The sequence below is a fragment of the Sceloporus occidentalis genome, unplaced genomic scaffold (genome assembly GCF_023333645.1).
Source record: "Sceloporus occidentalis isolate IW3139 unplaced genomic scaffold, rSceOcc1.0.p SCAF_51, whole genome shotgun sequence".
NCBI classification, from domain to species: Eukaryota; Metazoa; Chordata; class Lepidosauria; order Squamata; family Phrynosomatidae; genus Sceloporus; species Sceloporus occidentalis.
This window is the reverse complement of record NW_028317031.1, coordinates 4,886,454-4,907,481: the sequence shown is the minus strand read 5'-3', so window position 1 is coordinate 4,907,481 and position 21,028 is coordinate 4,886,454. Positions and strand designations below refer to the sequence as shown.

Below are 21,028 nucleotides of genomic sequence, written 5' to 3'. Positions count from 1 at the left end.
ACCTGTTACTTTACAATAGTCCATTTTTTGCAAGACAACCAGGATTTTTTGGCATTGTCCCAGGTAACTGCCCCACTTTCCTGCTTTTATGGGTAGTGTGGACCATGGGCATGTTGGGGAAGTCCTTATGAGCTAAAGAACCCCAAGCAGATATGAATATAGTCGTACATTACATAAACCCTACACAACCAATTATGTCCATGGCATGTTTTCCACCCAATTCAATCAGCTTCTCGGAAGGGGAGGAAAAATATAACAGGATGAAATAATTATTCATATTCTATACCAAAAAAAAAATGAATACAGCTGTTCTCAGTGACATATAGATATGGTGGATTTGCAACCCATTTATTAGGTATTTTAATCTGTAGTCATCATTATACTGTGTACTGAACTGTAAAATATAGGTTTTGGGAAATTGACAGGTTCATTTTTCTATTAAATAAGCTTTGAGAGAAAAGAAGAACCAGCATTAAATTAGATTAAATAAGCTCTGGGAAAATAAAAGCAAAGCTTTCACAAAAAAAAAGTCTATGAATTATATTAACATTTATTAAATTATTAAGGATAAGAAGTTAAAGTATTTTGGATAAAAAAAAGTCAACCATTATATAACAAAAAGTGGCCTCGTCTATATGAAGACAAGTTACCGAGACAAAGGAGATTTTGTCTAAATCGCTGCTAACCATAAAAATGGATGAAGTTATTTTGCATCAAGGCCAGAACAACGATTATGCATCTAGAACAATGTCCCAAAGTTATTAGGAGTTTGTATTCTGTTCTTGAGATGTCAAGGAACGTTATTATACATCTATCCTACACCATCAATTACCAGGTTAATCCCGGACCGCACTAACGTAATGTTGCGGTATGTGATTCATCGCATGTCCAGGACCTAAAAATGAAGTTCTATGTAAAAATGAAAAATGAAGCCCGATACGGAATAGACCACAAAAACCAGATGATGCTTACAAGGTGGACAGGTTTGGTTTTAACCTCAATGTAACCTTATAATACCTAATCGGCTGTGCTGGGTATTTAGAGTAAAATTAAATTTTTTGTGTTAAAGGGATAGCTTACTGTCCCAGGTACCTCGCTAAAGAAGAATGCATATTGTAGTACTCTGGACGTAATATGTGTTGCTCCAAAAGGAAAAAAATAATAATTACCTGTGGTAGAAGCTGCAGCCTTCCAGCTGCAGTTACTTTCTATTCCTCTGTTCTGAGAATTTTTGCCACTGATTTGCTGAGTCAGCGCTAGAGCTGATCGGAAGCAAGTATAACTCTTGCGTGGAGATGTGTTAATTGAAACATGTCTCCTGCATGCTAAACAGCTGTGAGTAGGGAAAGGTCCAAATGAATGTTGGGGATTCTGCAGAAAACTCAGTTGGACCGTGCAGCTATGATACGCATTAAAGTGCATGCGATGGCTGGTCTGTCCCTTTAAGATTGCGTTTTAAAAACTATTGATACATATTACTTAACTTAAATCTTAAATCTGAGAACATGTAATAGATAGTGATGTCAGGACTGGCTGTTTAATACACAAGGCTGACATAGGCTATCACGTCTCAGAGAAATCCATTAAGTCTCCATTGTCTCATTAAACGCACGCGGCCAAAAAACCCAACACTCATTAGGAAAGCTATTTTTGTAGCTAATGAGTCCTCTGTCTCCACAATAAGAATGAATGTCAAAGGCCTTAAACAACACTGGGTGATTGCTTCAATAATTACTCAAGAACTTTCCTTCAAAACTTAATAATGTCATACCTTAGATCTCCAATGACATTAAAAACTTTATCATTAAAAAATATACGATGGTTAAGAACCATGCATAATGTGTAAATTATAGATTAAACAGCAGCTATAACCTAATTTTTTCCAAAATATTATTTTTGTATGAAGAGACTAACAAAGGAGATTTCCCTCTCACTTACTTTGTTAATGAGTTTCGGGGAAAGTTTCTGATCTTTGACATGGTAAAATCTATCTGGGTCAAAAGGGCAAACGGAAATTGGCTAAAACAACCCAGCTTTATTGTGGTTTATAAAAGCCTGAAATGTTTAAGAAAAAATATCTTAAATTAACAATTTAATACATTCTAAAACACCAAACCTAAAGGGAAAAAATCTTACTCAGTGGTCTCCATTCTGGCCCTCAAGACTCTTCGAGCTTTCAGTAAATTCTGTCAGCAAAGGGAGCTCAGTCAAAATATGATGGCTCCACCGGTGTCAATTCAATCAGGAGTATCTTTGAGGATGTTCCGAATTCATTAACCTTCAGAAGACTTAACGACCAGACTTGGAAACTAGCGTTATGGAGGATTCTTAAGTTCCCATTTATATGAAGAAGACAAGGTTAAGATAGGCATTGTTGCTTTGGGTTCATTCATCAGGTTCAGATGGGAACTTGGACTACACATACACAGCAATAGTCAAAGGCTTGGCAAACAGGATGAGGCCAAGGTCAAATAAAATCCATTGAGCCTTCAAGAAATCAACAAAATAGCTAATAATCAGAAATTAAATATATTGGATAGGAACAGAAAAAGTCAATAGCCAGGTGTTTCCAACGAAGTTAAAGCCACTTCCTCCCTGTATTCATGTCTGAGTACGGCAAGCTGATCTGTCTTGGACTAGTCATCTTGGACGGGGGCAAAAAGATCTTAGTAGCACAGACAACAGAAATACTACTCGTGTGGGACCTTACATGTCAAGTACATAGATTCATTGAACTTTTTGTATGCCAACCCAAATTTTTAGCTTACTATGTAACACTTTCCCAGTAATAATTTAGCAAGGCCAGACATCATCAGCTCTTTTATATAATTATAAAATATTGGTTACATATTATTCGAGGGACATGTAATACCCTGTAATGAATATCACATATAATTACTTTTTCAGAAGGTTCTAAAATATCATAAACATTTAGCTCAAAAATCAAGATCCAAAGCGGAAGAGGAGGCCAAACAAACATTTAGATCAAAGATCAAAAATGAGGGGCCAAAGAGGAATATTGGTAAAAAAATATGTTGTTATAAAGAGACAAGTATCTAAAGTACATGTGCACTAGCAGAAATTGTCATCTATTTTCGAAAAATGTCCATAAAATGGAGCAGAATATACATTGGGTTGATTTGCAAAAATAAAAAAATAGTAAATATTGTCATATTAATCATCAGTAGGAGCCCTTTTTGGAACAGAAATCTCAGATGTTTCCGAGATTCACTGAAAGTCTTTTGAGAGCAACTTGGCTCTAAGTAAAGCTGTTTTCTCTGCTCTAATAGCTAGAGATTATCATTCCATTATACAATGTTTACCTACAAAATTCTAGTTTAAAGTAAATCACAGTTGTAACATTTTCAGAAACATAACAATCTTTTCAGGAAAATAAATCTCTTATTTGTTTTGATAGCAGAGAGAACGCTATTTCCTCAGATTCAGTTCATATATAAGCCCATCTACCTATATTTTAGTGTACAATATTCTAGAATTAACACTGCTCTTTGAAGATTTTTTGCAACTTTTGATTATACCTCCCAATGTCATTATAAGTGTGGACCATGGATTGAAGAAGTAGAATTATGGCCAACGGCAAAATGTGGATTGAAGAGTCCACTCAGCAAGTAAATTCATGATTATTTTTGGCTCACATCATTAAATTAAAAATATATTACAAATAATCAAAACTATGTTTGAGTTCCATTAAACCCTAGTTGTCACATATTAGAAGATCTGTCTTGAGTGGGTGAGACAGACAATAGGTGGCAAGCCTACATACCAATAATTACCGTATTTGCTAGAATATAAGACAAGGTTTTTTTTCAGAGCAAATGCTCTGAAAAATATCTCTTGTCATATTCAAGTTCATCTTATAATCAAAGGTCTGACTATAAGACTAAGATCTAGATCCCCCGCAGTGCTGCAGGGGACCTGGATCCTCCTCTCTTGCAGCCGGTGAACGTCTGCACGAAGCACACAACCTCCACTGCTGCCCGACACTTCCGCTGGGGCTTCTATGATGGAGCCCCAGCATGACATGGTCTTCTGGTGCTCCATCATAGAAGCCCCGGCGGAAGGGCCGGGCAGCAGCAGAGGTTGTCTACGCGCACCACACATGTCCACCGGCTTCCCCCACTAGACACCAGGGAGCCTGGAGCACGGAGGCATTGGCATTTTAGGGGGGCAAGCCTGGGGGCAGATGTGCATACCTTGGGGGCAGGTTGGCAAATAAAAGTAAATAAAAACAAGAAATGCATTTTTACCATAGTGTTTATTAAATATGAAAATACAGTATGAATTAATATTTACTAGTAAAACTCTTTTGCTATAGGGTAGTCTTATATTCAGGCTTTTTCTTTTTTCCTAAACTAATATTCGAATTTTGGGGGGTCGTCTTATAATCAAGCACATAAGGTACATGGCCTTAAATTGTCCACCATGATGTATCAAAACATAATGTCCCTATGTTGTGTGTACTTAAACAGCCACAACAGTTTTTTTTTTATTTTCAACAACATGGTTGATTCTTCTTCCCTAGGTGTTGAGCCATATATTTATTTGTGTGATAGGGTTTTCCTCCTACCCATGTAATTAAAGGACTGATGCTTGGAATGGCATTACAGTTGTTGCATTGTACTGCTTATTGCATTACCATAGATGTTTATTGCCTCTACATTCTCAATGTCTCCTTTCCATTTCTTGGTGGACTTCAGCCCAAGTCACCTTTGTTCAACGACAGATAAAAAACATCTGTCCTGTCTAGTCTGCCCCCTTTTTCCTGATGTAAAGACCCAGACCGTAAACAGTCCTTGATCTTGTCCTAGATTCAGTATAGCTATATGCTTGGGTATGGAATGCTTGGAGAATTGGTTTTTTCCTAAGAATAAAACAGTAAATCCAGACATGAAGCTTTTTGCTCATGGTGCCTGGAGGCATATTAACTGCATCTCACTGAGGTCCAGGAAAGTCTGAACTTCACCTGAATTCATTCTCAGAATCGGAAATGCTTTGCGTTGCATATTTTCCTTATTCTTTGGAAAATGACCTTGCATTTCAGTTCTGCGCTGCCCATGTGGGCCAGTCTATATATGAATTATATATATTGGAAGTGCACCTTATGTGTATACCATGAATCATCTTAACTTCCTATCCAGTAACAGTTTCCCTTTTAAGAAACCACACTACTACTCTGACGGCTCCTACAAGCTGTCAGAAGGTGTCAAAATCGTAAAGGAAAAAAACAAACAAGATGAAGTTTGTGTTTTAGTATTTAATAATAACCATCTTGCAGTAAAAAATACAACTTTCTCCAAAATAGAAACAAAGTGGCACAAGTCACAATAAAACAGTAAACAAAGAATTGTTAGAACAGTGCTTATCCGCATGTTCTCCTATTGCACAAAATGAATACTTTTTTTTTTGCAGTTTTTTTTTAAATACGTATTGCAAATATGCAAATAAAACTGCATACTGAAATTCAAGAAAAGCTGCCTGCACGTCACAAAATCTAATAAAATGTGTTACTTGCCACAAATAAAAAAGGAAAAGAAGTCAGAAAATAAAAACAGGAATAAAAATTGTTAAATAAGTGCGTGAGATATTAATCATATGGTTTTGTATGTATACAAAGTAAAATATTAATTGATCAAAAATGTTATATGGGGCAGATGAAGTCCTCGTTAAATATGTTGCAAAGATTATTCCATTGTGTTTCATGTAGATATATTTTATAATCAACCATACACATGCAGATAACAGGGTTTATTCACTAGGTAGGAGAGTTCCAAAGAAGCAGGAAGGTTTGAGCTGGCCCTGCATAATGAATAATATAATGTTTAAGCAGACTTCGAAGAACTCTTTAACTATGCAGTGTGCAGGGCCAGCCAAGCTCTTCCTGCAGTAGAAGCTTTATAATGTAGTCAAGGTGCTGAAACCCAACTCTCCCGACAATTTTTCCCTTTAATGAATAAACCCCACTATATAAAGTTGCACGTTTATTGACTGGAGATGTTCAAATAACAATTTTCAGTTTGTAAAATGTAACGGGCAGGGTTCGTCTATCTTGGTTTGTTAAAACAGTTTGTATATGAGTATACGCTTACAGCAATGGGTAATCTTTAAAAAAAAAAAAAAAAAGAAACATCAACGCTTATATATTTACAAAAGAGAAATTAATTAAAAAATAAGCATGAAGGAACTACAAGGTAACCGTTAAAATGGAGAGTGGAACTTCAACCTAAAAAGGCTCAGTATTATTGTTTGTTAGTAAAGCATGTCTGGGAAAACAGATCTTATGATGGCACCACACAATTTAAATGGCTTTTGAAGAAGGAAAATAAGTAACAAGCAAGCAAAAGAAGTAATGCACGTTAAGTCACTCCTGCACGCAGGCTGGACACCACCAGGCAAAGCGTTAAATTTGGCAGTATTTATAATAAAATAATTTACAAAAAAAGTGATCGAGCAAAAGTTTCATAAAAGCAGAGGCAGATATTTGGACCGCTTTTATGAGTCACATAAAACAGTGTTTTCCAGTTGCTTTTACTAGCACAGACTGCTAGTAAATCCGTCATGCATGGAAAACGCAGCTATACATATCTGTCATCCAAAACGTACGTAACCCCTTATTTTGGTTATCGCTATGAAATGGAGAAAAAAAACCAACCGCACACTCCAGAAATATTTTGTGATTATCGGAATGATGGCAAAAAAAAAGAAAGCTCAAAACACTCAGACCTCAGACAAATGCCAAGGTTTATTGCACACTGTATTTTGCCTCTCGTCTCTCTTCATTTTTGCATGATTTATTAATATCCATGATCTTCTCACAGATATATTTGTTGACTTTGGACAGCCTTTGTGCAATTTCATTTTCATCCATTGTCTCTTGTGCTATTCTGTCGTACATACATTCTAAGAGAGAAAAGTAAGAATCGGTTAATAGATTTGTCCAGTTATTCGAAAAACAAAAAATATAACCTAATTGGCACAAATACTTAAGAGATCCCTTTTCAATACTAGAGGTATACTTTAAAGTTTTATAAAACTAAAATACTAGATAGCAAACTGGAACATAAAATAGACAGCTTTATTTCTTGTCCATTAAATACATACTTGGAAACTCTCCATGTTTGACCCGGAGTCTCCAGGTGAAGCACAGCTTCCCCAGGCCTCTGGGTAGGCGAGCAGCTTTTTGCCACGCCCACACCCAGCCCACTTCACCGCCCCTTAAAGAAGCCACTCCCCAGGAGAGAGAGACCTTCTGATGGCCTACCCTGGGAAGTTCCTAGGTAGGACTATATAGGTTACTATTGTTGCTATAACAAACAACGACCAGTTAATGTAATAGAGTTGCATGCTTCCCTACCCCGCCTAATATATGCTCCTAGAGCAGATTTGGGTGACAGAGTAATTATTATTTTAGTATTAAATAATACTATATATACTTGGTAATACTATTAATACCCCAAAAATAAAAGCACAGTACTTACAGAGTTAACAAGAGAATAATGTTCTACAAAGAATTTCACATCTGTACTGAAGCTATGCATACAAGTGACAGGATGTGAACGCTCTACCTCTGACAACACTTAGTTTGTGAGGTGATAGTGGTGGCTTCGGGACTGCATCCTTCTTTTTCTTGGTGGCCACTCCGGTGACACTACGGTTTTTCAGGACCTCAGTGCCCCAGATCATAACCGCAAGGTTCTTTGTGTACTTGGAGTCTCCTTGCGTTGCTTGAAGCTGGTGCCATTTCTCCTCGTTTACCCATACGCCACTGCCTAGGTGGACCTGGAAGCAAACTGGGAGAGTCACCTTGATTCTTCGCTCACAGACAGGACAAGCAAAATGTCCACAAACCCTACAAGCTTCATTCATTGCTCTAGCTGTGATTCCATTCTACGTTTTCCAACAAAAATATAAACATCTGCAGGGCTGATACACAACTTTATGAATTCAGTTATTTTTCATGTATTTGACTTTTTAATTGGACATCATACTGAACCATTAAAACTACTGTTATAAAGAGAATATATCTACACAAAAGCCCTATTCTTTAATTGGATGGCTGCTGTATTTCCCACCTGATCCTTTCCATTTGTACCTTTCCATTTTCTAAAATATATTTGTCTAGTACAGGAGCAGGTGTGGGGTAGAAAGATGACGTATTTGCCTCTTCACGCTTCATTTTCTGTGTTTCGGTTTCAGGTTGAGGTTCACGACATTCTAACTTTTCACTCTCAAACTCGATGGCGGGACCTAGTGGATAAAGAAAAATAGACTCTTGTAGAGCGGTGCATGCGCAGAATGCTTAACTAACCATAACTCATTAGGTTCGAAAAGATCAAGCAAGACCAACTCCCAAAACACTAGTATTTCTTGATCTAGGGCAGGTTGCTAAAGTCTGTGATCTAAAGGACCAATATTTTGTTGCATAGCGCGGGCTTGGCTGCAAGGCTAGCCATTGATGTAATACATCATACGGGGTTTGTGCAGAAACTTCACCTGAATTTGTGTTGACTCTGATCCTTATGAAAGAAAACAGAACTCAAAAACTGATGCTTTATATAGTTGTTTGTGTCTTACAGAATTCCCTTCATAATCACAAACATTTCTACCCAGATCACAGACAGCTTTTTCTTTCCTGACAAATTAAACATAACAGAGAAAGATGATACACAACATGCAGAGGCTCTACTAAAACCTCAAAAAGAACTAACGCTATAAGGGTTACTGGAAGGAGGACTGTTATGTTAGGGACTGATGAGACAAACCAACTTATCCTTAGTGTCCAGGCCTAAGGTTAAGGGAGTTGACCAAAGCATGCTGCACGTGCCTCTGCTAGACAAAGTTAACTGAATTTGTGACATTCGGGACAATCCTGCCTACCCATGGGGTAATCTGAGCTGTTTCCATATAACTTATACCCCTGACCATGCTGGCCGCTCTACCACCTTCTCTATACTTTGTGCTTCTCTTGTAGCCCACTCCCTGGAGACTGTAAGCGCGTGTATCTGCCTGCCCGCTGATTTATCTTACTGTATGCCTCCTAATCTTTATAAAGTGCCTTGGATAAACCGTAAGACATAAGATAAATACATTCCCCATGTGAGGATCAGATGATAATAATTTATCTCATTATCAAATACATCCATTTTTATTCTATATTTTCAAATACACCTTAAAATTGTTTTATTGCTGCTGTTGATAAGAAAAACACGGGCTTAAGATACAGGATTCAGCCTGAGAGAACCTTCTGTATCCAGTCTCATACACAGCTGTATGTCGGAGGCTGGCCGAGCTGAGATGCTAATGGCGAGCAGACTAACCACAACTGATCTTCTTAAAGGGACGCTCCAGTACCGATGCACAGAGGGATTCTATGGCATCATCAGACTGCCTCGTTAACTATAATATATATTATAGATGGTGACTATAATAAAACTGTGTGTAGGGATTGTGAAAGTATGGAATAAGACAAGTAACGTTACAGTGTTGATGATGCCTCGGCATTGAAGGAAGGGTGACCGTCATTCCCTGATGTCTAGTTGGAAGGTTTAGATCTTTGTCCAGAAAAGACAGTCACACAAAGTCTTTGAGTGGTTGGGCAGGAAGGGTCAGGTAGGCCATCTTGTAATATATACTATAATCTTCAGGCTTCTTAAATACATTGTTGGAAAAGGGATTACAGGGATAAAGGGGTGATCATGAGTATAAAGTGTTTTTATTATTCATGAGTTATTCTTCATTAGTTCTGAGAAAAATGGTTTACTTCATAGCAAAGAGCTGAGTGAATCTGATGCCATACTGCGGTATAACTCAACACAGATAAAAAGAACATAAATACTGGGTGACAGTATCAACCTGCTCATCTCCCTAAAAAAAGCCATTTTTGTGATTGATGATTACATTCAATATTCAAATCAAATACTAGAGATGAGAAAATTAATATCGTCTTCTCACACCATCTCTTGTAAATGCCAGTCTGTTTACTATGAAGCCTACTAATACCTGCCATGGGCAGGGATGCCTTTTAAACACACGGTTTTTATGCAGATTATTGGACACCTAGGCCCATGGGATCTATTCACATGTTAGCTCAGATCATGGCTAGCTGGATTTAAAACTAGTTTCTCCTCGAGCTGTATGACTGACCCAAGCTGTATTTATATCCCTTTGAATATATTCGAATATGTCTAACCTTCACTTCTGTTGGTTTCCAGATTTTCCTGTCCTATCACCACCTGAGAGGAGCCATGAACTCCATTGGGTCTGTAACTCCAGGGAGAGACTACAAAACAGAAAAACAAACACGGCAATGAATGAAACACCGAATCACGACATTGAGCGTCATTCCCAGCCTTCCAATTACGGTGCCCACACCAGCCATTTCTTTTCCAGGACTCGTATTACTTTTACATATTTCTGATCAGTGCTGCCCCCTGTAGTATGTGAGAGGTATGAACTCATGGAAGAGAATGAATTATTTATACAGACCACATAGTGCCGGACAGCATTGTTTACATGTTCTGCTCAGAAACGGGTCCTGGGAAAAACTTCTGATGAGGTCACATAAATTACACAAGCAGACTATGAAACACACAGGATGGATGAGAATCATCCAACCACAACCAGAGATCCAGCACCCTAGGAAAACAAGTCACCGGAGTTGGAAATTGGAAACACAATAGGACTATTATTATAATCTTTTATTTATAGAGCGCCAACAATTTACGCAGCGTTTCTTACAATACATATATTCAAGGAGAATGATCAGACTAGAATAGAAAGAGTAAGACAAACCGAAGCAAGCTTACAACTAGTACCAAGCTTTCCAGTCTCCAAACAAGTCTATATAACCAAAGATCTCAACTTCTGCCCTCAGCGAGCTTGGGTGGTAGTTCTACAATTCAACACATGCGTGCTATGCGCTCTTCAAACATTGGAGAAAGAAATCAGAACCGCGGTCCTGAATCCAGCTGTTCTGCTGAGCTCTACCTCTGTCCCGAAAAGCGGTGGGATATCGGGAAAGAGTGACAAGATTGGGGCGGTTGGGAGGCATAGAAGAATCATAGTAAGGTTTACTGGGGAACTGTAGGAACATCTGATACAATAGGCAGATATTTATAACCATTCTTTCGGTCAGAGAAGATATTAAGTGTATTCCAGGTTATTAAATCTGGGTTTTAGTAAATATGGATGTGACACTTTTTAACTGCAACACTGCTTTGGTCTACAAAATTAAGATTACTGGAAGAGCTTTCAGGGTCACAGACTGGAGCTGATGTCTTAACCCCTTAAGGACAATGGGTGGTCCCTAAACCCATTGAAAACAATGCATTTTAACTTTGTCATTAAGGGGTTAATATACTTCAGTGATTTTAATATGCTTAAAGTGGAGTTTTTTACCAATAATAATGATCCATAATAGTATGTGTGATCCTGGTGTTGGGAGGTAAAATCTTTTTAAGAGGCGAGACCGTGACTCCTGTCTAGAACATTGCCAACCTATTTAGAAGGCCCTCCGGTATAGCATTCTGTAAGCTTTTCCCAATGCTTTGCTGAGGCCATGAATCTGCGCTAATTTCACTAATTTATCTTTGAAATTTACTTAAATAAACTAGCCAAGGATATAGGTTTAGCGTTTTCATGCATTTATTTTCCGTAATTCCATTTGGTGGGCTGTATGCCTTGATGGAGGATTCCATACATGTGCAGTTTTTTTTTTTTAATATATACCGTAGTGGCTCGGATATAGGCCGCCCCCGTATATAGGCCGCACCCTAAAAGTTTGGTGCTTTTTTAAAGAAAAAGTTTTTTCTTTAAAGAAGCACCAAAAAAACATGCTGCCACTCTGTCTCCCCCCCCGAGATATGCTGCCACTCTCCCCCCCGAGATATGCTGCCACTGTCCTCCTCCCCCCGAGATATGCTGCCACTGCCCCCCCCCCCCCGACTTACCAGAGCAGACTCCCGGGTGTCTTGCGGGGCCGGCGGGGGACATCTACGCAATACGCGTATACAACTCAGTGGATGTGCCGGCACCGTTAGTTGTATACGCGTATTGCGTAGATGTCCCCCGCCGGCCCCGCAAGACACCCGGGAGTCTGCTCTGGTAAGTCTTGGGGGCAGAGGTAAAACGCATCGTGCGGACGGTCACCGGCTGCGGCGATGCGGGTAAACAGCCTCCGCAGCCGGTGACCGTCCGCACGATGCGCTTAGACAACCTCCCGTGCCGGCACCCCCCCCCCCGTGGAAAGTGCTGGCAGGGGAGGCTGTCTGAGCGTATCGGAGAGTAGGATGCAGGTCCCCTGCACCGCTGCGGGGGATCTGTATCCTAACCCTGCTGCCTGCCCGGCGCCCGGGACTCCATGTCCCGGGCGTCGGGCGCTAGACCCCGAATATAGGCCGTACCCCCACTTTAAAGACTTAAAGTGGGGGGAAAAAGTGCAGCCTATATTCGAGCCAATACGGTATACACATGTATATACACTTTTGTTGAAAAGTTTGGGGTCACTTAGAAACGTCCTTGTTTTTGAACGAAAAGCAAATTGTGTCTTTTAAATTGACATGAAATGGATCAGAAATCCAGCGCAGACGGGGTTAATGTTGTAAAGGGCTATCGTAGATGGAAACGTCTGATTTTAATGGCATACAGAGGCCCTTTATCACTCCCATCACTCCTGTGTTCCGATGGCACGTATTCGCTAAATTCACGTTTAAAAGGCAAATTGGTTGTTAGAAAAAACTTTTGGAATTATGTTACAGCTAGAAATTTCCTTGCTTTCCATGAAAGCAGCTAAAGGACCCCAAAATTTTGAATAGAAGCGTGTATACATTTTTCTGTTGCAAAAAGGGGTGATCTTAAAGCCCTAAGCCCCCAAAATATAGATTCCATATATATATATATATATATATATATATATATATATATATATATATATATATATATATATATAGACCATAAAAGGTTGCATCTGGTTAAAATGTGAAAATAGGTTGTTTTTCTGTATGTATAATGAAACATCAACTTTCTAAGGAGCAACTTATTTCCTCCCAAGTTTAAGAAAAAAAAAAAACAAGTGATCAACACAGGTTGGGTTGGATTAAAGTAAATCAAAGATTACATGTTTTGCAGGCAGGGGAATGTTTTAATGAACCGGTGTAGATGGGAAGGGTGAGTTAAAGACCCACCACTCGTTTTCTTTAGAAGTAAACTTGTAAGACACATCAAAGCCTTGGATGTGAGCAGAGCCCTCCAGCAGCTCCGGCTGCACCTGATTACCGGTTAAAGTTGATAAAGCCTAAGTTGGAAGTATCAGGAACCCGAGTGAATGTAATTATAATTAGAGAAACAAAGCTTCAGCCTCAGTCTGTTACCAAAAGAGGACTCGGAGAAACAGGTCTGAGATTTCTTACTCACAGATCAAAACGGGGAAGAAAAAAAAAAAAAGATTCTGTGAAATATATCGAGTCGAAAGATATCAGGCTGTTCAACTCAACTAACTAGCAAACAAGTGTTCCTCCATCTCCAAGTGATACTTAACTGGGGAGAGACAAAACCAAAATTGTAAGAAAATAAAATAAATGCCAATACTCAATGTATTGCATTAAATGTTTAATTATTTGGAGTTTATTTTCTCTATAGTTGAACTTTCACTTAAACCCACTGCTGTTTTTTTATGGACTGTCTGCTGTGTCAGCTTCCTAACACAACATAAATCCTTCCATGGTAACCAACTGTTGTGTGAAAGCCTGTTCTTCAATCAGATTTGGATGAAATGTATCTGGCAAATTAGTCTGTAAATCAATGAACAATGCATGATTAAAGTTGCTAGGGACTCATGTTAGAACGTGGGGAGGCTTTATGGAATTTACCTGCAATGTCATAATTTACTTATTTCTTCACATTTCCTTTACTTTTTTTGTCAATGAATCAAAAAATAAAGGCACGATACTGCCCAATGCACTTCAATACTATCATGCTGTTTGAGATGATCCCTGGGCTACCTATGATCCCACGTGAGACCATTTGTTTAAAGAAAACCCATACTTTAACAGAGAAAATATTTTCAAGATGAAAGAAAAATAAAGTTTGAGAGCTGTAAAGGCACATTTATAGATCTGCGGTTCTTGCAAGAAATATTATGCATCCTACTGCATGCCAACTAATTCCTACAATAAGTGGGTTATTAATGGCGTTGTTGGCCCACTCGTCATTTTTAATGGTATTTAGTCCAAAAATGAATTAATTGAAATGCAAAATAAGAGCAAGAAGGAGAACATAAGTTATTGGTATAATGTGTGCAGATGTGTGATTAAATGAGCATGGAAACTGACCTAAGGACACAAACAGGTACACAAGTGACACACAAAACCAAGATTCAAATGGGTGTGAGAAAGAAAAAATGGAATGAAGGGTGAGCTAAAATTGTCCATTGGGATGAGTTCTATTTTCAAGTTGTGTTTTACCTCTCTGGCTTCACTATAAATTAAGAAGGTCCAACCCTTAGTGACCTTCTGTTGTAGGACAAGTTTAATCAATGAGATTGTGTCAATGAATACAGGGCCAGCTCATCTCTTCATGTTGGAGAAACATGCCAGTATTGGCCCTTCATAACAAAAACCGAGAAAGTTAAACCCACAGCTCCTATGCAAACTACCCCTTTAATGAATAACCTCAAAAATGTTTGTTACAATGTGTAGCTTTCGAACGAAGAAAAACCCAGTCCTGCCGAATCGAGTGTCTGATTTAAAAAACATATAATTTTATAGAAGGTTTTGTTCCCAAATACATTAAAAACCATACATTGGAAACTTACCACTTCCAAGCCTTAGAAGCAGCACATCCTGAAGCCTCCTGTTGAGAACTCGGAGCTCTTTTACTTCTGTGACTAATGTCCCATAATCTTTTAGCTTTTTTGCCTGCTGAACCAGCTGCCTCCGAGTCCTTTCTAGCTCATGCTGAATATGTCTCATCTCCTCTTGCTGCTGCTGGTAACTCCTCAGTAACTCCTCATACAGTACTCTGGGAACTAATGCCTCATCCAGTCTGTCCATGTGACCTATGGCTTGGCACTCCAAAAAGGCTTCATCACAGTTGGAGGTGTGAGAGGGAACCCCACCATTCTGTTTCTCAAGCCGTGCTACAACAGCTTCTATGCTTTTGTGGGTTCCTTCCATGTGCTTTCTTCCATCTGGTCTCTAAATGCAACAATAAACATAGATTGTCTAAATATCAGACTTGTGCAAACGGACCAAAATACGATTCACCAAGAACAGACAGCAGCTTAAGAGCTGGTTCTATGGTGCATCCCCTCTTTAAAACAAAATTTTATCTTTCTTATACCACTACAGAAGTCTGATCTTACCCCAAAAAAGCAGTCCAAAAACAAAATGCAAAGCAAGTTCTTGAATCAGTCACAACACCAGCTGTATACACCAACCTTTAGTGGTCTTATCAAAGAACCACCACTAGCATCCCTCTGTGCACAAGAGAGCAAGGAGGTCCATCTCTGGAGTTACCTTTACACTTGGGGTGAACCCCAAGAGATCACCCAAATGGTTAAATGCCAAAAAACAAGCGTATGAGATACACACCGAGAACAGACAGCCGCTGCATAGCCTGTCCTATAGTGTGTCCCCACAGCATCCCAAATTTTAAATCTCTTGTGTGATTACAAAGGAAAACACTTCATATCACTTTGATCCTGCCCAAAAGGGCAGTCCAGAACCAAATTGTGAGGCAAATTTCCTCTCCATGAGAGCACCTATAACCCCAGCCACACGTTTCTGCTTTTGCTGGCCACATCAGTGAGGTACAGCTGGTATCCCTCAAGGCACAAGAGAGCTAGGAGGTCCCCAAAGGATGGAATGCAAAAAAAAAAAGTTTGAGATTCTCACCCCAAGTGTAAAGGTAAGTCCAGATGTGGACATTCTTGCTCTCTTATGCCTAGAAGGGTACCAACTGTAGTGTACAGATACTGGTAATGTAAGCTAAAATGTATGTCTGTTGCTGTGGGCTTTTTTTTTTTTTGTGTAGTGAAAACTTGTCATGTTTTGGGTTCACCTTTGAGCAGGACTGGGCTGATATGCAGATGAAGATTTTTTTTCTGTAATGGTATAAGAGTGATAAAATGTAAGACACTCCTGAAAAAGATGTGCTGTAGGACAGGCTATGATGTCACTGTCTGTTCTCGCTGAACCTCTCAACCTCTTTGTATGTCAAAAAACAAAAGTCAAACCAAAAATTTGAGCTATTTGCTTAGTTTTTTTGTTGTTTCGTTTGGGGTCTCTCCTCGTTTTCGGAGATTTTTATGAATTGACAAAATTGGCAAATTCCGTTCAAGTTTCAATTTGTAGCAATCTGAATAAAAAGCTACAATATCTTTGAAAATGGCCATAAGCTTTACTGACTCTTTGTGAATACTTCTCTATAATGAAATATGTTAGAACCACGACTTCATTAGTTCCTAACACACGTGCATTAGGAAAAAATTTGCAGTTAGGTTAAGGCGGCCAACAACTGACTCTAAACCATTGTTGACCTTTGGATCTAAGCGTTTGGAACTTGCCTAACTCTACTGAGAAAAGCAGTAATCTACTTGAGAGCATCTCAAATGCTCAAAATCCCAGGTTTCAGATACAGCAAACTCGGCAATAGCCTAGAGTCACAGTGATTCCGTGGTCATCGCTATATGTTCTACAGGCTCTGCAGGCAAATCTGTTCCCTGGGTGTGGGAGAACCTTCTGATGCTGGCACCTATCTGATGATACCACTAACAAAAGATGCCCAGAAACATACTGCATAAGATCCTATTCTATCGAATCTAAACTCTGGCCTAGAGGAGTTACAACATCTTTCGATCCCATTGCCCTGTTTCCCTTTAACAAAAGTATGTACTAGAGAAATTGAGGGCTTTCTGCTGAGCATAAACAGCATAAATCGCTAAATGTGTAAAAAAAAATCCAGCGACGGAGCTTTAATGTACCTTACTGTGTCTGTGGTCAGAATCTTCCTCATCTTCATACTCTTTAAACTCCCATGAATCATCTGAAGAGTTCAGACACAGCTTGGGGATTTTGATTTTTTTCTGCATTACTCTATTTTCCAGATCACTTTTGTTTTCTATAAAGGAAAAAAAAAAAAAAAAAAAAAAAAACGAAAAAAAAACATTAAACAGATTAGACTTGGCTTCTATTGAAGATCAAAAAGATGCAGCTTAACGAAGGTGTTTTCTGAAGCTATTTTATGTCTTTAAAGCAAAAATTAGAACAAATGTGTATCTAACTGCAGATGATAAATAAAACACCAACATTTTACATTTAAATAGCGTTAAAGGAACATGCCAATGAAAAATGCATGTTAAAGTACTTTGTAAATGCTTTAATATGCATTCTTTAATGTCCGAAATTAAAAAAGCCACTTACAGTAAAAGCTCCAGGGCATCGCTGTCTGCATTTCGAGACAGATTTGGCTGCTTGAACCAGCGATCACTGGCAGGAAAACCCATTGAAATCAATAGAAGTGCTTTCTGCACAAGCACACTGGGGTCTACATTGACACCTTGGCACTGGCAAGCAGAACATAAGTTCAATTGGACACATTTCCTTCAAGTCAAGGAGCTAAAGATACATAGAGGAGCTTCTGATGAGTAACTCAGAAGGAAAAATAATGTTAATTTAAAGGGAACACTCAGCCAGAGCCGCAACTAGGGCATGTGGAGCCAGGAGAAGCTTTGGAGGCCCCGCACCCACGTCTCATCTGCTTAAGGAAGTGGAAGAAGGTGCAGGGAGATTGCTGCTGGGTGGCTCACCTTGATGCGCCTGGGCACAGCTGTTCCTCTTGGCCCATTGAAGTTACGCCCTGCACTCCACTACATTGCGAAATAAATGAAAGGATTCTTAAGAATCATCCCCACCACACAGCTCCTTGGCTTGCAGAAGATGTGTTCGTCCAAACATGTCTCCTGCTTACCAGTGCATACGCGTACTATACTTACTGCCAGGCTGCTCCAGTACTGGCTCACGCAAGATTACCAAGGGTGTAGCACAACTGCCCTCCATAATCATGCATGTGTAGCAGGGGCGAGTGATTTCAATGGCAGTGCTTTTCTACCAGCTATTGGCTGCTTAAAACAGGCAAATCTCATAACAGATGCTGATGGGCAACAAGGCACCTTTTAAGGCTGTCTACACCCACCTGGGACAACACAGATTGCACAGTTAAAGCTCTGTGTACACGCATGCACACTCATATTTAATATAGTTATGGTGAGCAAAAAGAAACTGAGAAAAAAGCCTTATATCATACACCCAGCAAGAAAAAAAACATATGGGAACCTCTAAAATGAATCTTGCACTGAATGAAAGTTTTCTATGGAAACAAGGCCCAGAGAGTAGCAGGTAAGGAATGAAAAGGTGACATTCCCTGTGTAGTATTTATGCCTCTTTCATGAATTTTAACAGATGTTGAAACTTTGCAAGTTTCCTGTGAACTCCGAGAGGTTTATACCTTACTGTGCATTTAGTTAGATGAGTGAATTCTAGTGAAAAGGCAAAAGTTTGTTGATATGAAGAAAGCTGTGATGGGACACTTTGCGTGTGTGGTGACTGCTTAATCGTGTTTGTTGCAGATTTTGGCTACAGTCTGCCTTTAAAGCAATGTACTATATATATATATATATATATATATATATATATATATATATATATATATATATAGATATATCTATATATATATATATACATATACACACACACACAGCTTTACCTGGACTGGAATTCATATTGTCCCAAGATGGTGCAGACATGTTAACCTGTATCAGGCATATGGCAACTAGCTATCTCCTAACTAACAGGTAAGTACAACCCACTGTAACATTAACCCTGACATTCATCGACCTCTGCCCCCCATGGATCCTTTTCATTCATAACACCAGCCGAACCACCAGCTCCTTTAATTCATCATCCTGACACCAGGATCCCACCCAAACCCATCACCTACACATCCACTATCCACCCCTCTCCACTAGTCATCTACTTGACACCTGTTACCCCTCCTCTACATCCATCATCCAGACACATACCTGCCCCCTTTATCCCTATAATTTATAGCCATGACACCCGAATACCCCACCTACCCATCTCTTTATCCTTCACTATGACACTAGATTACACCCTAACCCTTTATTCACAGCCCTGACATCCGCATTACACCCCTCCTTTAATCATCTCCAGGGCACACTGACCACCCCCTTCCCTTATATTAATGATCTATCCCTTCTGCCACCTTATTCCTTCCCCCCATATATGTTTTTGTCCCTCTTTCTCTTTATTTATTGCTCTGACATGATTTGACCCTCACCTCATAATTCTTTGGTCATCTCCATGGAAACTGCTCTCTCTATCGTTTACCCCCTGTCACTTTTTGACCAAACCCCTCCCCACATTCTGACATCTCCCTTTGCACCCTCCCTCCAGTCTGGAATTTGACAGCCCTCTCTCCCCTGGTCCATCTTGCCCCCGATTCCCACCCATGCTTCTCACCTGCGAGTGCCAGGATCTGTGCCCGCTGCGGGGCCCCGCTCTTGCCGGCCTCCTCCTCTGTACTTCGGTACACTGCGTACACCTTCCGGTTATCGAAATCCTCTGCACAGCTTGGTTCAAAATCTCGGACCCGGGCCGCGGGCAGAGCGTAACACACGTTATCTTCTAGGAAGCGGACAAAGGCGAACATGATCCGCCTGCCCCGTCCCGGGCCCGGGATCCGCAGCTCGGCGATCTGCAGGACGCGGCTGCCCTGGCAACGGAGAACCAAGCGATTGCCAGACAGCACCAAACGATACCCGAACAATGGATCAATAGCTGAACTTGATAACACAAAACATTTTGTGAGCAAGGCAGCTGGTTTATTATACACATAAAATGCATATATCCGGTTATTTAATATGTATAGGTGTTTATATAAAACATTGAAATATACAGTTCATAGGCTGATGCAAGTTGTTAAATGAGAAGAAACCAAAAATATCGTAGTGCTATATAGTGCAAATGCTTTAGAGATTTTGGATTTTTACACACCCTGATCTAGCTTTTGGAGGACAGAATGTGACAGAATGTCGGAAAGGCTGGAATGTCTTATTACGCTTTACCCACGTTAAGTAGAACCATTGCCTTTTCTGCATGATTGAGTTTATTCTAAGATAGAATACGCCTATTGCATTAAAAATACCGTATGGACATCGAAGAACTCAAACATTAATAGCGAAGATGAAACATAACTGTCAATAACAGAAAAGATAACCTAAAACTTTAAATGGAACGTAAACATTTAAGCCTACGCAGACATGAAGAACACTACATAGAAGCCACCATATCCAAAGCAGCAAGACGTTCAACATTTCCAAAGGTGGAAAAACCTAGCAGGGGTGCAGGAATGACTGCCGGACATGGGAGCATGTGGAGAAATTATGGAACGGAGAAAAGGGACTCCCAAACCCCCTCAAGAGAACCAGGAAGGCTATCAGGTCACCTCCTTACCAAGCCACCTGGCTGGTAACTATACCACAGGATTCCCTCTCAGGAACTTACTTACCAGTTTGTAACACTTGTTATGTTAGGGCGAGCAGATATTCCATGTTTTCTATGTGCTGCAGGAACTGTTACGTCCTCTTAAAGTGAATTATACTTGAAAACAAACTTTTTTCAAGTGCCTTAAAGCAGTTCTACAATAGTCATCAATGTATAAAATGCCCACCAGCGAATTTGTTTTGAATAGATTGTAAGCTTGCGAGCAGGGCTCTCTCCACCAAATGTATCGGTTTGTCTTAGTCTGTCAATTCTTGTCTTGTCATATCCCTTGAATTTATGTATTGTATTAAGCGCTGCGTAAACTGTTGGCGCTATATAAATAAAAGATAATAATAATAATAATATACACCTGGCCGAGGGAGGGTCGAATCATTCAAGGTCATCTCAATAGAGGAGATTCACAGAAGTTTTCAAGAGGGAGTGTCGGCTTA

The 21,028-nt window shown here is 39.6% G+C and overlaps 2 protein-coding genes across 2 annotated transcripts in view; both read right to left on the bottom strand.

The window, feature by feature from the left end:
* The window catches only part of LOC149288503 (cytosolic carboxypeptidase 6-like), a 497,550-nt gene that overhangs the window by 156,149 nt on the left and 320,373 nt on the right, over window positions 1–21,028 (bottom strand). The gene's annotated exons all lie outside the window — the stretch shown is intronic.
* On the bottom strand, window positions 6,761–19,743 carry LOC149288504 (BEN domain-containing protein 5-like). Its single transcript, XM_089491726.1, has 6 exons — window positions 19,554–19,743; window positions 16,997–17,133; window positions 14,828–15,209; window positions 8,111–8,265; window positions 7,584–7,797; window positions 6,761–6,918 (listed from the first exon to the last, which is right to left on the bottom strand). The coding sequence occupies exons 1-6, from the start codon at window positions 19,741–19,743 to the stop codon at window positions 6,761–6,763; spliced, it is 1,236 nt and encodes a 411-aa protein (XP_089347852.1).